At 36.6% G+C, this 14,429-nt stretch overlaps 1 protein-coding gene across 1 annotated transcript in view; it reads right to left on the reverse strand.

The window, feature by feature from the left end:
• PRKCI (protein kinase C iota) overlaps positions 1–14,429 on the reverse strand; it is a 75,310-nt gene that overhangs the window by 37,546 nt on the left and 23,335 nt on the right. The window contains exons 3-4 of the mRNA XM_041731874.1: positions 2,952–3,041; positions 244–294 (exon numbers count right to left, since the gene is read on the reverse strand). Coding sequence (XP_041587808.1) covers positions 244–294; positions 2,952–3,041 — 141 coding nt within the window. The remainder of the gene's footprint in view (positions 1–243; positions 295–2,951; positions 3,042–14,429) is intronic.

Below are 14,429 nucleotides of genomic sequence, written 5' to 3' on the forward strand. Positions count from 1 at the left end.
GAAAGAGCGAGAACATGAGTGGAGGGGAGGGGCAGAGGGAGAGGGAGAAGCAGACTTCTCGCTGAGCAGGGAGTCTGACGTGGGGCTCCATCCCAGGACTCCGAGATCATGACCTGAGCCGAAGGCAGATGCTTAACCAACTGAGCCACTGAAGTAGCCCTAAAAGTTCTGATTTCCTTTCACTTGTGCAATTGTGCCATAAATAACCCTATACTCAAAGATATGAAGTATATACACACTCACTGTCTTCTCCTGGACAGGGCATTCCAGGACGTTCTGGTACACAAGGGAAGACTGAAAGAAAATAAACTAAAATCAATACAGTAAATTTAAAACACATAAATTATAGAGAATTTCAAATTCTAAAATAAAAAAACTGACCCAAATTTTAACCCTCTCTTGACACAAGATACTTAGCGTATACTCAGTAATATTTTTTCAAGAGATTCATTTACCAAGACTGTATGAAAGAGGTTTTCATGAAAGTGAACAACCAAAATCAAATGCATTAGAAGCTCAAATTATTCATTCTAGTCCCTGTTATATTACTAATTTTTTTTTTATCCTAAGAGAAGTCATTAACTACTATTTCCTTAAACTTTTGTTGTAGTGTCAAGTCGGCTACTATGAAGAATTAAAACTGAACTACAAAAATGTATACAAGTATGAATGTAAACCATTATAGTTTTTATTTTTTACTTATTTTTTTAAATTAGTTTTTTTTTTTTAAGATTTCATTTCTCTATTCATGAGAGACACAGAGAGAAGCATCTGTTAAGTGTTGATGATATTTGATCTAAGCATTGCATTTTATAATAATTCTCTGATACAGGGCAGCCCGGGTGACTCAGCGGTTTAGCACCGCCTTCAGCCCAGGGCGTGATCCTGGAGTCCGGGGATCGAGTCCCATGTCAGGCTCCCTGCATGGAGCCTGCTTTTCCCTCTGCCTGTGTCCCTGCCTCTTTCTTTCTCTCTCTCTCTTTCTCTCTCTCATGAATAAATAAATAAAATCTTTAAAAATAATAATTCTCTGATACTATATCACTCATCTTAAAAGCCAGAATGTGGTATATATGATCAAATATGCTAAGTATTACTGTTAACTGAAACTATTATAAGACTGTGTTTTGTAATGGGAGCTAATAAATGTCCTATTTGAATAAACATTCTCAGCTATTTATAAAAGGTGGGGGGGGGGGCAGCCCGGGAGGCTCAGCAGTTTAGCACCTAGCCTTCAGCCCTGGGTGTGATCTTAGGGACCCAGGATCGAGTCCCACATCAGGCTTCCTGCATGGAGCCTGCTTCTCCCTCTGCCTGTGTCTCTGCCTCTCTCTGGGTCTCTCATAAATAAATAAATAAAATCTTAAAAAAATAAATAAATATTGCTTATATGCTTTAAAAAAAGAGAGAGAGAGAGAGAGAGAGACAAAAGCAGAGGGAGAAGGAGGCTCCCTGTGGGGACCCCGATGCCAGACTTGATCCCAGGACCCCAGGGTCACACCCTGAGCCAAAGGCAGACGCTCAAACACTGAGCCACCCAGGTGTCCCCCATTATAGTTTTTAAAAGATGTATACTAACTTTAGGAAAAAATTTACACCACTAAGAGTATCTAAATCCAAAAAACTGTAAGTTTTATCTTAGGAACTATAAATTTATAAACATGCTAATCCAGGCCATTTTTATAAAGAGAATATAAAACTAGTAGTCTATGACGTACAAAAGGACATGGCTTAAAAAGAACACAAAGTATGAGATGCACAGTTCCTAATATATTCCTAAAAGTTGAAATATGAGGTAGTTTCTGAAAAATAGTTCTATAATATGATACAAAAATAATGAATTGATCAATCACTTCTTTAAACATTCATTGTAGTTTTATTCTAGAAAGAGATGGTTCCAGATATGGATGACTTCTGAAGTTCTGTAAGGACCTCAACAAATTAGATTATGGATCCCTTACGAGTCACTATGTCAAACTCCGAAGGCAGAGAAATATTAAACTACTGATTTTTTAAAAACACACTGTGAACAAAAGTACAAGGGAATAATAACAAAGTGTTGACTCATTATACTTATGGGAGATTTATATTTGTTCAAGTTTTAAAGAGTCCTCTAGGTCTGATCTCCTCAAAATGTTACATAAAATACTGCCAATGAATTTCAATTAAATGCGATATGTATCTGTTTTAAGATTTTATTTGAGAGAGAGAGAATGAGAGAGAGAGAGCATGAGCAAGGGAGAGGTAGAGGGAGAAGCAGACTCCTTGTTGAGCAGGGAGCCTGATGTGGAACTCGATCATGGGACTCCAGGATCATGACCTGAGCCAAAGGCAGGCGCTTAACCAATGGAGCCACACAAGAGCCTTTAAATGTGATATATTAAGTGGGTTTTACATAACGTAAAAAATTTGAGGGGTAGCACAGTAGAATGAAAAGAACACAGACTTGGAACCAGAATACCTAGTTTCTATACTCAGGTCTACAATGCACCAGTTATATGACAGCTGACTTTGGGCTCTTCTACTCTACCACTATCCTGCTTATGGGCCTGCAGATGTTTAACACACTAATCTAATTATGTAAATAGTTTCACTGTTAGCCCTCATATAAAAGAAAGGACATTTCAGATACCTTCTCTTTGGAGATCATTATTTGCATACATTACAGAACTGTAGGGTGATGACTTAGGAGAATACTACTAAACACGAGAGATGATCAGTTTAATATCCATGAAGGCATTCCCAAATAACAAATTTCCCAAGATTTTAAGACGACTGATTTTATTTTCTCTAGCATTTGAGACACTACTGAATATGAACAATTACAAAACAATGACGGATAGAGATTTTAAAAAATGACATCAGGATTATGTTTTAAAATGATCAAGAATATAGGGTTAGTTAAAAGAAAAGTATAGCTCTAGAAGAGTAAGAAATGATTACTCCTTTACCATGAATCAAGAGTTCAGAATCCTTATTCAGCTCATAAAGCCTAAAGGCTTCTTCTAACTCCAACTGAGATGATACTGTACACGGGTCTCCTAAAAAAAATATAAAAAGTAAAGCTCACTTTTTAAATCTTCTAAAATCTAATGTTTAATAAACAATTTTCATTACATAAAATCTTGAGAAAAGACCATTTCTACTATATAAAATCTTGAGAAAAACTATTATATATGCACATAGAGAAGTATTTGAGAAGGACAAATATATTTCTTTAGACAATTCTATTTTCTAAAGTTGGTAACATAACTTTCTTTACGGTTTCTACAAAATATTACATGAGGTTCATTTAAACCAAGTTTGGTACATATAAAAACAATTTAATTCTCAGTAACATAAATATTCAAAGTATAACAAACAGAATCTACTCTGACTACACTTGGATTCTTACTACAATATGACTAATGGCCAGGGACAAGCTTTCTGTTACTTACCTCTTTAAAGGAGGAAGTGAAAGTGGTTTCACTGCCACAATATGGTTGGTTAGAGGTCTCCATGTAATCATTTTGTCAATATTTTCCTTTACCTGAGAACCTTTCCTCATCCAAGAGGCCCACAGAAAGGAAGCACAGCCACTAAAGTATTCTGGACTGAAGAGTAGCTCTACTTGAGCTGTTTCCAAATGTGAATGGATAGTTTTAGTAAACCTACTCACAGAAAGGCTAAGGGAAAAATACCTCCCTAGTCAACCAGCCAAAGAACTGAGTCATCCCTGGCAAACAATGAGATGGCACATCTCCCCCTAAGATGGCATTCCTCAATGAAAAAGTCATCTTGATCATAGTTGGGGCCTGAGCTGGGTCCTCCACACTGCAATGCTTTTGCTCATTCCTGTGGTTACACCAAATGTTACTACACACAAGATGCCACCAACCTTATCCAAACCTCAATCACTCTCAGCAGAAAACTATGTCTGTTACTCATGAGAGAAAAACGAAGCCATCTCCTTTCCTCCACTCTCAAAGAGATGAATGCCTCTATACCTTTCTCCAACTTGGGGAATCCCTTAATGAATCTCTTCCTTTTCTCTTCTCTGGGCCTTATCCCATATCCCCCCCTCAGTTCCATTTCCATTTTTTTCCTTCCTTCCACTAGCTCTTCTCAGGCAAAGGCATGTGTGAGTTTCCTTCTCAATAATCTCCCTCACATTCAGGTTGCCATTCCATTCATTCAGTAGCCACACATCTCAAGAGCAAACTAGACTGAAAGTGGAGGGGGTGGGTGAGAAGAAGGGCAAGAAAAAAGGGGAGGGTCTTTGATCTTTGACACCATACTTTAGTACTTTTTAAATCATAGGTTTATAATCTTTTAGATTTATTAGAAATAACTTCTTAATATCAAGAGTGACCTCCCCCTCCCCCGTTTTCTCCATGTTCCTATCCTCCAGGAGTATCTCAAAATTCTGCTAACCAGTTTGAGTCCACATACTCTACTAAAACTGCCGTATCCAAGGTCATGGAAAGAGCTGGTAAAATCAAAAGCTCCTTTTCTATCTTTATTCTAATTGACCTCTCTATAGCATCTAATAGAAACTCTGCATCTAGGTTTCTTTTTTGTTAACTTATTTTATTTAAATTCAATTAGTTAACATATAGTTAACATATCATTAGTTTCAGATGTAGAGTTCAAGTAATTCCTCAGTTGCATATAACACCCAATGCTCATTATATCAACATGCCCTCCTTAATGCCCGTCACCCAGTTACCCCATCCCTCCACCAACATGCATCTAGGTTTCTAAATACCATTCTCCTGGTTTACTACCTTTTAACTTTTCATTTTGGAAATTTCCTTTTTCTTTTTTTTTTTTTTAAAGTAGGCTCCACTCCCAACATGGAGCCCAACATAGGACTTGAACTCATGACCCTGACATCAAGACCTCAGCTGATATCAAGAGTCACTTAACCAACTAAGCCACCCAAGTGCCCCTCATTTTGGAAATTTTCAAACATATCGCCAAATCTGGCTTCCCCCTACACTTATTCCCTTCTACTATATCATTCTGAACAAATCCCTGTAACTCTCGATTAAAATTCCTTAATATAATCACAATACCATTATAAACCTACAAAAACTAACAAAAATTCACTATAAAATATCCAAACATAACCAATGCATAAGAATAAAGTTGAACTTTAATCTTACACAGTAAACAAAAATTAACTCAAAATGGATCAAAGACTTAACTGTAAGAGTTATAAAACCGTTGGAAGAAAACATTAGGGAGAAAGCTTCATGACACTGGATTTGGCAATGATTTATTGGATCTGACACCACAGGCACAGGCAAGAAAAAAAATTAACAGTTCTCAAAAGATATACAAATGGTCAATAAGCACAGGAAAAGCTGCTCAACATCACTAATCATTAAGAAAATGAAAATCAATGAGATACCACTTCCTTGTGATGAGACTATACAAAGAGGCAGAGAAAACCAACTATACCACCATCCCAGGTGAGCCTCCACATGGACTCCAGGCCCAGTTGCCCTCTGACTGCCACTGCATGAGGTTTCTCATGAGACCAGCAGAGCTAGTCAACATATAGATGTGTGAGAGATTATAAAATGGTGGGGTTTTTTAAAGCTATTGTGCTTTGAGATGATTTGTTATGCAACAAGCATCTTACTATTATTTTTCAAGTTGAATCTTGAAATTCTCTGAATCTTTACAAGACCCAGGACAAACGCCACCTCTTTGGAACAGCCTTACCTAAGGAGCTAATATTTCACATTTTATTAAAAGCCTAAAAATAACCTAATTTTTAATAATAGCTTTATTGAGGTATAATTCACACAGCATTCAATTTACCCATTTGAAGTGCACAATGGTTGTCAGTATGTTCAGAGTTGTCAATTATCAATATAATCAATTTTAGAACATTTTGATGATCTCCTCCTCAAAAAAGCCCCTTGCCCATAATGATCACTCCCCATTTCCCCCCAACCTCTCCTCCTACTGCCAGACCTAGGCAACCACTAATCTATTTTCAGTATCTATAGATTTGCCTTTTCTGTACATTTCATATAAACGGAATCATACAATATGTAGTTTTCATGTTTGTCTTTTTTCCCTGAGCATATTTTCAAGTTGTTTTCAATCCATGCTGTAGTATGTATCAGTACTTCAGTCTTTTTTATTAGAGAATAATATAGCAAATATTTCTGAACTGAAGTGTTTGTATGTTTAAATAACTTCTGATAATTTCCTAAAAGTGCGATGGATTAAAGGTGCCCATTTGGGGCGCCTGGGTGGCTCAGCTGGTTAAGTGTCCCACTCTTGGTTTCAGCTCAAGTCATGATCTCAGGGCTGTGAAATCCAGCCATGCGTTGGGCTCCACACTCAGCATGGAGTCTGAAATTCTCTATTCTTCTCCCTCTCACTCTGCCCCTCTCCCTGTTTCTGCTCCTTATCTCTTTATATACATAATAATCTTAAAAAATAAAATAAAGTGTCCTCATTAAAAATTTTGAGTTATTCCAAATTTTAGACAGGAACTCCAAAAGGTTATTATATACACAACCAACCATGTATCTTTCCTAATTCTCTGTAATTATTAATTTTATTTATTTATTTTAAAGATTTTATTCATTCATTCATGAGAGACACACACACACACACAGAGAGTTAGAGAGAGAGAGGCAGAGACACAGGCAGAGGGAGAAGCAGGGTCCATGCAAGGAGCCTGATGTGGGACTTGATCCAAGGACCCCAGGATCATGACCTGAGCCAAAGGCCGACACTCAACCATTGAGCCACCCAGGGATCCCAGTAATTATTAAATTTTAAATATCTCCTAATCTGATAGGTGAAAATGTCTTATTTTTAAATCTTTGGTTTTTTAATTATTAGTAATTTTTGAGGGTTTTTTTTTTCCATTTAGGAATTAGCTATCTACACTTCTTTAAGTAGATTTTTCATCAATTTCTTTTTGACCTAATTATATTAGAAATAGCAATCCTGGATTTTTAAAAAATTGTGTGTTGTTATTATGGATGAAATCTTTTCTTCCAATATACTTTCAGACTGAGTATAATCTACATAAAAAAAGACTGGCTCTCTCATATACCCATTTTATAACTCAGTACTACTGGTATCTTAAAAGATGCTAGATGAAAAATACTGAGGTCAAATGTTTCAACCAGCTTACAGAGATAAACAGCTTTTGGATCAACACTCAATACACTGATGTTAAGTAACAAGTATTGGTGAGGATGTAGAGAAACTGGAATCAATCCCCATATACGTTTGTAAAATGGTGCCTCCACTTTGGCAGTCTAGTAGTTCCTCAAAAGATTAAACATAGTTACCATATGACCCAGCAATTCTACTCCCAAGTATATATCCAAGAGAAAGAAAAACATATGGTTGCACAGAAGGTTGTAACCAAATGTTCATAGCAGCATTACTCTTAACAGCCAAAAAGTGGAAATAACCCAAATGTCCGTCAATTGAACAAATATTGCAATGACACATCTAGATTAAGCAAATCTATAGAAACATGAAGCAGACTAGTGGTTACCTAGGCCTAAGAGCTTTACCTAGGCCTAAGAGCTGTGGGGGATAAAGAGCTTACGAGGAAATAGGTAGTGAATTTTAATAAGCATGGGATTTATTTTTGGGGTGATGGAAGGTTCTTAAAATTGCGGTGATGGGTTGTACAACTGTGAATATACTAAAAACCACTTTAAATAATAAACTGTATCTCAATGAAGCTGTTTTAGAAAAACTGTTTACTGCAGCACTTTTATAAAAGTGACTCTGATAACAAAGTAACATTCTAGTCCAAAAGCAAGGCCTGTCTTAGTTTGCCTCAAAAAAATAAATTCACTCATTCATAGACTCACTTTCTCAGTTACTCAAATTTCTCCCATTTTGCCACATTTATGAAAGTGAAAGCCAATATAATTATATATAATTTTTGACATAGGTTAAAAAACACTTTTGTTTCTACAGATTTAAGTATAAAAATAAAAAAGCAACAAAAATAATGACAATTTCACACATCAATAAGTGTAAATTATTCTTTAGTTAGACAAGCCAGTTGACTAAATTAATTCTAAATAATGAAATATTCAAAGAATTCTAGAAATAGGGGATCCCTGGGTGGTGCAGCAGTTTGGCGCCTGCCTTTGGCCCAGGGCGCGATCCTGGAGACCCGGGATCGAATCCCACGTTGGGCTCCGGTGCATGGAGCCTGCTTCTCCCTCCGCCTGTGTCTCTGCCTCTCTGTCTCTCTCTCTCTCTCTCTCTCTCTCTGTGTGACTATCATAAATAATAATAATAAAAAAAAAAGAATTCTAGAAGTAGATTGAGTCTGAAAATTAATTAATACTTCAATACCAATTTTCTAGGTGAGGAAACTGAATCCATGCTGGCAAATACATTTAAGCTGACCTCAGGTTGTTTTTAAACAATGAGAAACATATGTGTCATTCATATGTATATATATTATATGTGTATATATAAATATTTATCTCTCTCTGCAGAGGGCTGTTACCTATATTGTAAGGATGATGGGAAAACTAAAGATCATATATTTAAAGTGACTCATAGTATGCTTGGTCCACTATACATGTGGCTTTTATTATTGTGCTTTGACTAAATGCCCTGAATGGAATTAACTATTGTTAAAGGTACATTATAACCGTCTTTTTTTTTTTTTTTTTTTAAATAATCAATCTTTCCCTTCTGCTAGACATTGTCTTTTTGCCAGACTAGTACACTGGATAATGTACCTGCATTCAGTATTAAACTAGAGACTCTTTTGAATAATCACAAGGAAGTGTGAAAATAGTTAATTACTGACATTGCGGATATTCAAATCTATTTTGTTTTTATCTGTGGTTCAAGTATTACCTTTTTGGGCCAACTGTTTAATGCCTGATAAAGCAGGCTACATGACTCAGAAGTAAAAAATTCCATGAAGAGTCATCACGAAACAAAGATAGGAGGAGGAAAAGCTATTTCTCAAAGCCCACTGTATTACTAAAGTCCAAATTCACATCCTGAAACAGGCATACAGCCAGAGTGAGATCTGCTCAGATCAATGAATTTCACAGTAATAAAATGTATATATTATAACCAGCAGATCAAGTCTTTTTTTCAATGCATGTACATTTTCTTTCACCTATAAAAAGAACGAACCAAATTAGGGCATTAGACCTCAAGTGTTTGATAAATATGCAAGATTCAGTTATTTATGAGATAATCTGACAAGATACAGAATTTAAAACACATATATAACACTAGTTATATTAGGTATTTCAGCATATGACTCAATTCAGTGCCACATACTTGAAAGAATCAACACAGCATAAAACCAAAGATGGCAACCTTTAACATTTGCCTGAGATAGCATCACCATACTCCTCTCCCTGATGCTGGAGTCTGCTGTAGATTTACAGACTCACTCTGTTCCCACCAGACCTTCCTACTGCCAGCCCATCACTGGATACTGGATTCAGAACACTACACAGCATCTGTGAAAGTTCCTACACTCCCTACTCTAAAAAGGAATTGCATTGCTTAAAATACAGATTTGCAAAAATCTTCCAAGAATGCTATCTTTATTAAGTGGTCATCCTTTCAATATTAGGCCCAATCACAATAGTAATGGATTTCTGGCTTTTTGTTTCCTATTTTCTAGGACGGAAGAATCAGTGGTTACAGAAGTATATGCTATCCTATTAAGCTGCCCATCCTCAACTTCCTCTTCTGGAGATGATGAGGTAATAGGAATTGTTAACCTAAAACACAAAAAAAACCTACACTAAACAAGTGAAAAAAAAATGATTCAAAATACTGGAAATAAGTAACAAAGGGTCAACTGTTTTGTTTTGTTTTTTAAGATTTTATTTATTTATTCATGAGAGGCACACAGAGATTAAGAGGCAGAGACACAGGTAGAGGGAGAAGCAGGCTCCATGCAGGGAGCCTGACGCAGGACTCGATCCCGGGACTCCAGGGTCAAACCCTGGGCTGAAGGCAGCGCTAAACTACTGAGCCACCAGGGCTGCTCGGGTCAGCTGTTTTTAAGTAATTTAAATGCATCCCTGAATAAAACCCAGAAATATTTATAAAAATACAAATAAAATATATCCAACACCCAATAACACCAATGTCACAATGTCCAGGATTCAATAAAATATACCCAGGCATAAAGAGCAGGAAAATATGACCCACACCAGGAGAAACATCAATCAATTGAAATTCACGCTGAATTGAAAGATCAAAGAATTTGTAGAAACAGATATTAAAGGTTATTATAATTATATCCAATGTGCTCAAGAAGCTGAAAGAATTGGGCATGTCCAGTATACATGGAAGATACTTTAAAAGGCCCAAATTGAACTATACTAGATAGATTAATGCCAGAAGAAAGACTAGTGAATTTAAATAGATAGCAATAAAACTACCCAAAATGAAATACAGATTAAAAGACCGGAAAAAAATGAACAGAGCATTAGTGAGCTTTATGACATCTCAAGAGGCCTAATATACATGGTAATTGGAATCCCTAGAGGAGGGGTCTGGTGACAGAAAAAACATTTCTGAAGTGATTATGGCCAAAATTTTTCCAACAATAAAGAGAAAAATCTTAAAAGCAGCCAAAGAGACACATTAAATAGAGAACAAAGGTCACTGACTGCCGATTTGCATCAGACACAACAAAAGCTAGAAGACAGTGTATAGAATGCAAAAAAGATCCTGCCAACCTAGAATTATTTGCCCAGCAAAATTATCTTTCAAAATCAAAAGTGACCTAGAAAGCAAGAAGCCAGAAAATCCATTTCATTGAGAAATTCATAGGGACAAAAAGACAGATTCATAGAGACAGAAAGTATGAGAGAGTCATGTGAAGAGGAGGAGCTGGAGAAAGGGAAAGGGGGAGTTATTTTTTTATTTAAATTTAATTAGGGGGGCAGCCCCACTGGCACAGCGGTTTGGCGCCGCCTGCAGCCTGGGGTGTGATCCTGGACACCTGGGATTGAGTCCCACACCGGGCTCCCTGCGTGGAGCCTGCTTCTCCCTCTGCCTCTGTGTCTATGAATAAATAAATAAAATCTTTAAAAATAAATAAATAAATAAATTCAATTAGGGGAGCTATTATTTAATAAGCATAGAGTTTGGGATGATAAGAAAAGATTCTGGAATAGGGTAGGGGGGATGTTTGCATAAAATCATGACTATGCTTAATGTCCCTAAATTATACACTTAAAAAAGATTAAAATTTTATGCTAGATATATATTTTACCACAATTAAAAAGAATTTTAAAAAGTACACTAGTTCTCTATGCACATGAATAGACCTCAATAATGTCCAGTGAAAAAAGGGAAGTTTCAGAATATGTGCTAATACCACTTATATGAATTTAAAAGCACATAAGAATACTATATTTTGTTATTTATAAATATAGAATAATGACAGAAAACATAGCAGTGGTTCCCTGGGGATGGAGGAATGTGAGTGAGAAAGAGTTTGGCTTCTAAACTTATCCCATGATAGCAGTTGCCCCTTAGCAAGGGAAGGAAGACAATGTAATTGGTGGTGGGGATGCCAACAGGGACAGAGCAGTGCACAAGGTGGGAGTTTGGGATCCCCGGTGCCAAATAAGGCTCTTACAGCCTCTCTTGTCTCACCTTTCAACTCATCTCCACCCCACCACCCCAAGGATTTCTCCCGGTGGGCCCCAGTCTGATCCCTCTGCCTTTCAGGCATCTCCATGGCCTGTTGTATAAATGGCAGCAGCCCAGGGTTTACCCAACAGAATGCCTGGAGCACAGAGTCAGGGCAGAGGCCAGGACTAAAAGAAGTGCTTGAGGACTTCTCTAAGTCAGCTAGTTGTCTTCTACATGGGGTGCTCTACCCCTGGGAGACTTAAACAGTTTTTAAAAGGTATCAAATTCCATATCCTTAACTTCCATATAAATTCCTTTCTAAAACTCATCAGCCCAAGAATGTACCTAGGGTGCAGTACCCCACCTTATCTCCTTTTCAAGTATTTCTTTTCCTATTTTATTTTTTAAAAAGGATATATACCTGCCATATGATCTAACCATTCCACTTCTAGGTATTTTCCCATGAGAAAATATATATCTATACAAAGACTTATACATGATTGCCATAGAGCTTTTATTTGTGATAGCTCCAAACTGTAAACAACCTCCATTTCCATCACCAGAGGAATAGATAAATTGTGGTACATCCACATAAAGGAATACCACTCAGCAATAAAAAGAAATGAACACAACACATGTTATCAATGATTTTGCTGAGTGAAAGAAGCCAGACCAGCTCCCTCCCCACAGAGTACATACAGTATGATTCCACACCTATAAAACTCTAGAAAATGCAAACTAATCTATAATGACAGAAAACAAATTAGTAGTTGTTTAGCATGGAGGGGTAGGAATGAGGAAATGCAAAGCACACTGAAACACTTGGGCGTAATGGATATGGTCTCTATCTTACTTGTGATGATGGTTTCCTGGGTGTCCAAACTCAACAAATTGCACACTTTTAATATGTACAATATATTGTGTGTTAATTATATTTCAATAAAGCTTTTTAAATTTATTTTCCTTTTTCTTTTTTTTAAAGGAGGCTCCAACACCCAGCATGGAGCCAACACAGGAGCCCATGACCCTGAGATCAGGACCTGAGCTGTTATCAAGAGTCAGATGCTTAATAAACTGAGCCACCCAGGCGCCCCATAAAGCTGTTTTTTTTTTTTTTAAAGGTGAAATAAAGATATGAAAACGAGGGAAGAAGTGATCAAACACAAGCCTCTACTACAGGAAATGTTTAAAAGTTCTCAAAGTAAAAGGAAAATGTCAGTTCAAAATAAAATCCGCTCCAGGAGTAGAATTTTTATTGATGTCGATTTTCATTTTTCTAATTTTTAGGTTTAGATCCATAATACTGCTATCTAAATAAGTGACATGACACTTAATTCAGTTAAAAAATTTTCTCCTCACAGTTTCTTCTGACATGATTACCAGTGTCAATATACAGTGTTACATGAGGGAGAAAAAGTATAAAGAGTAATTTGCTATTTCAGTTCCTAATATACCAGCTAAAAGTACATCAGATTAAAGATGTTTGGAAAGCTTCACATACGATAAGTATGTTTCTTACCATCCTAAGTGTGGTTTTGTTACATCTTGACACTTAATTTTCCCATGAATGCATCAGATTTGATAATGCAAAGAGGAAGAATTTTAACCTTGTAGAATTCAGAAACACTCCAACATACTCTTTATGTCAAAAAATGATTACATGCATTTCAAATTTCCATGAATTTCACCTACTGAAGCCAACAGGATATGAATTAAAGAATCACATCCAAAAATGCTCTCCTACTCTCTGCAAATCACCTACTTTCTCCCCACACATAACCTTGTATAAGGTGTAAATAAAATAATAATTTATATATGTCATTGGTAAAAAGTATAACAAAAGGTACAATACTTTTGGAGGTCAATTTGGTACCACCTATTATTATCAAGGATACATCCCATTTCAGGGAATTTACTCTATAAATAACAATGCAGGTGCCCCAAAAATATACAAAAAGATACACAAAAATATTCTCTGCCCTAATATTTTTATACACTACAAATAATCTAAATACCTATCAAAGGAGAATTGGTTAAATAAATTATTATGGTACCACCATGGTATATATACATTACATAAACCACATTATATAAATCTACATACATTGCTACGGAAAGATAATCCACAAGATGTTAAGTTAAAAGGCAGGTTAAATCTTTTTTTTTTTTAAATTTTTATTTATTTGTGATAGTCACACACAGAGAGAGAGAGAGAGAGGCAGAGACATAGGCAGAGGGAGAAGCAGGCTCCAAGCACCGGGAGCCCGACGTGGGATTCGATCCCGAGTCTCCAGGATCGCGCCTTGGGTCAAAGGCAGGTGCCAAACCGCTGCGCCACCCAGGGATCCCAAAAGGCAGGTTAAATAACAGCTTGTACAATATTCGGCTATTTGTAAGAAAGAAAAAAGTTACCCTATCCCTTCTAGTTGTATATTCACAGAAAAAGACATCACCAATTTGTTTATAGGAGCTATTTGGGTGAAATCTGAGGATCCTCAGAGATACTTTTTCCTTCAAACAAATCAATATTTTTGTTAAAAAGCATGCACTAGGGATCCCTGGGTGGCTCAGCGGTTTGGTGCCTGCCTTCAATCCAGGGTGTGATCCTGGAGTCCCGGGGTCGGGTCCTGCATCAGGTTCCCTGCATGAAGCCTGCTTCTCCCCTCTGCCTATGTCTCTGTGTGTCTCTCTCTCTCTCTCTCTCTCTCTCTCTCTCTCTGTATCTCTCATGAATAAATAAAATATTAAAAAAAAAAGCATGTACTACTCTTAATAAAATAACTTAATTAAGAAATAAAATATCCAAA

Source organism: Vulpes lagopus, chromosome 17 (genome assembly GCF_018345385.1).
Source record: "Vulpes lagopus strain Blue_001 chromosome 17, ASM1834538v1, whole genome shotgun sequence".
NCBI lineage: Eukaryota > Metazoa > Chordata > Mammalia > Carnivora > Canidae > Vulpes > Vulpes lagopus.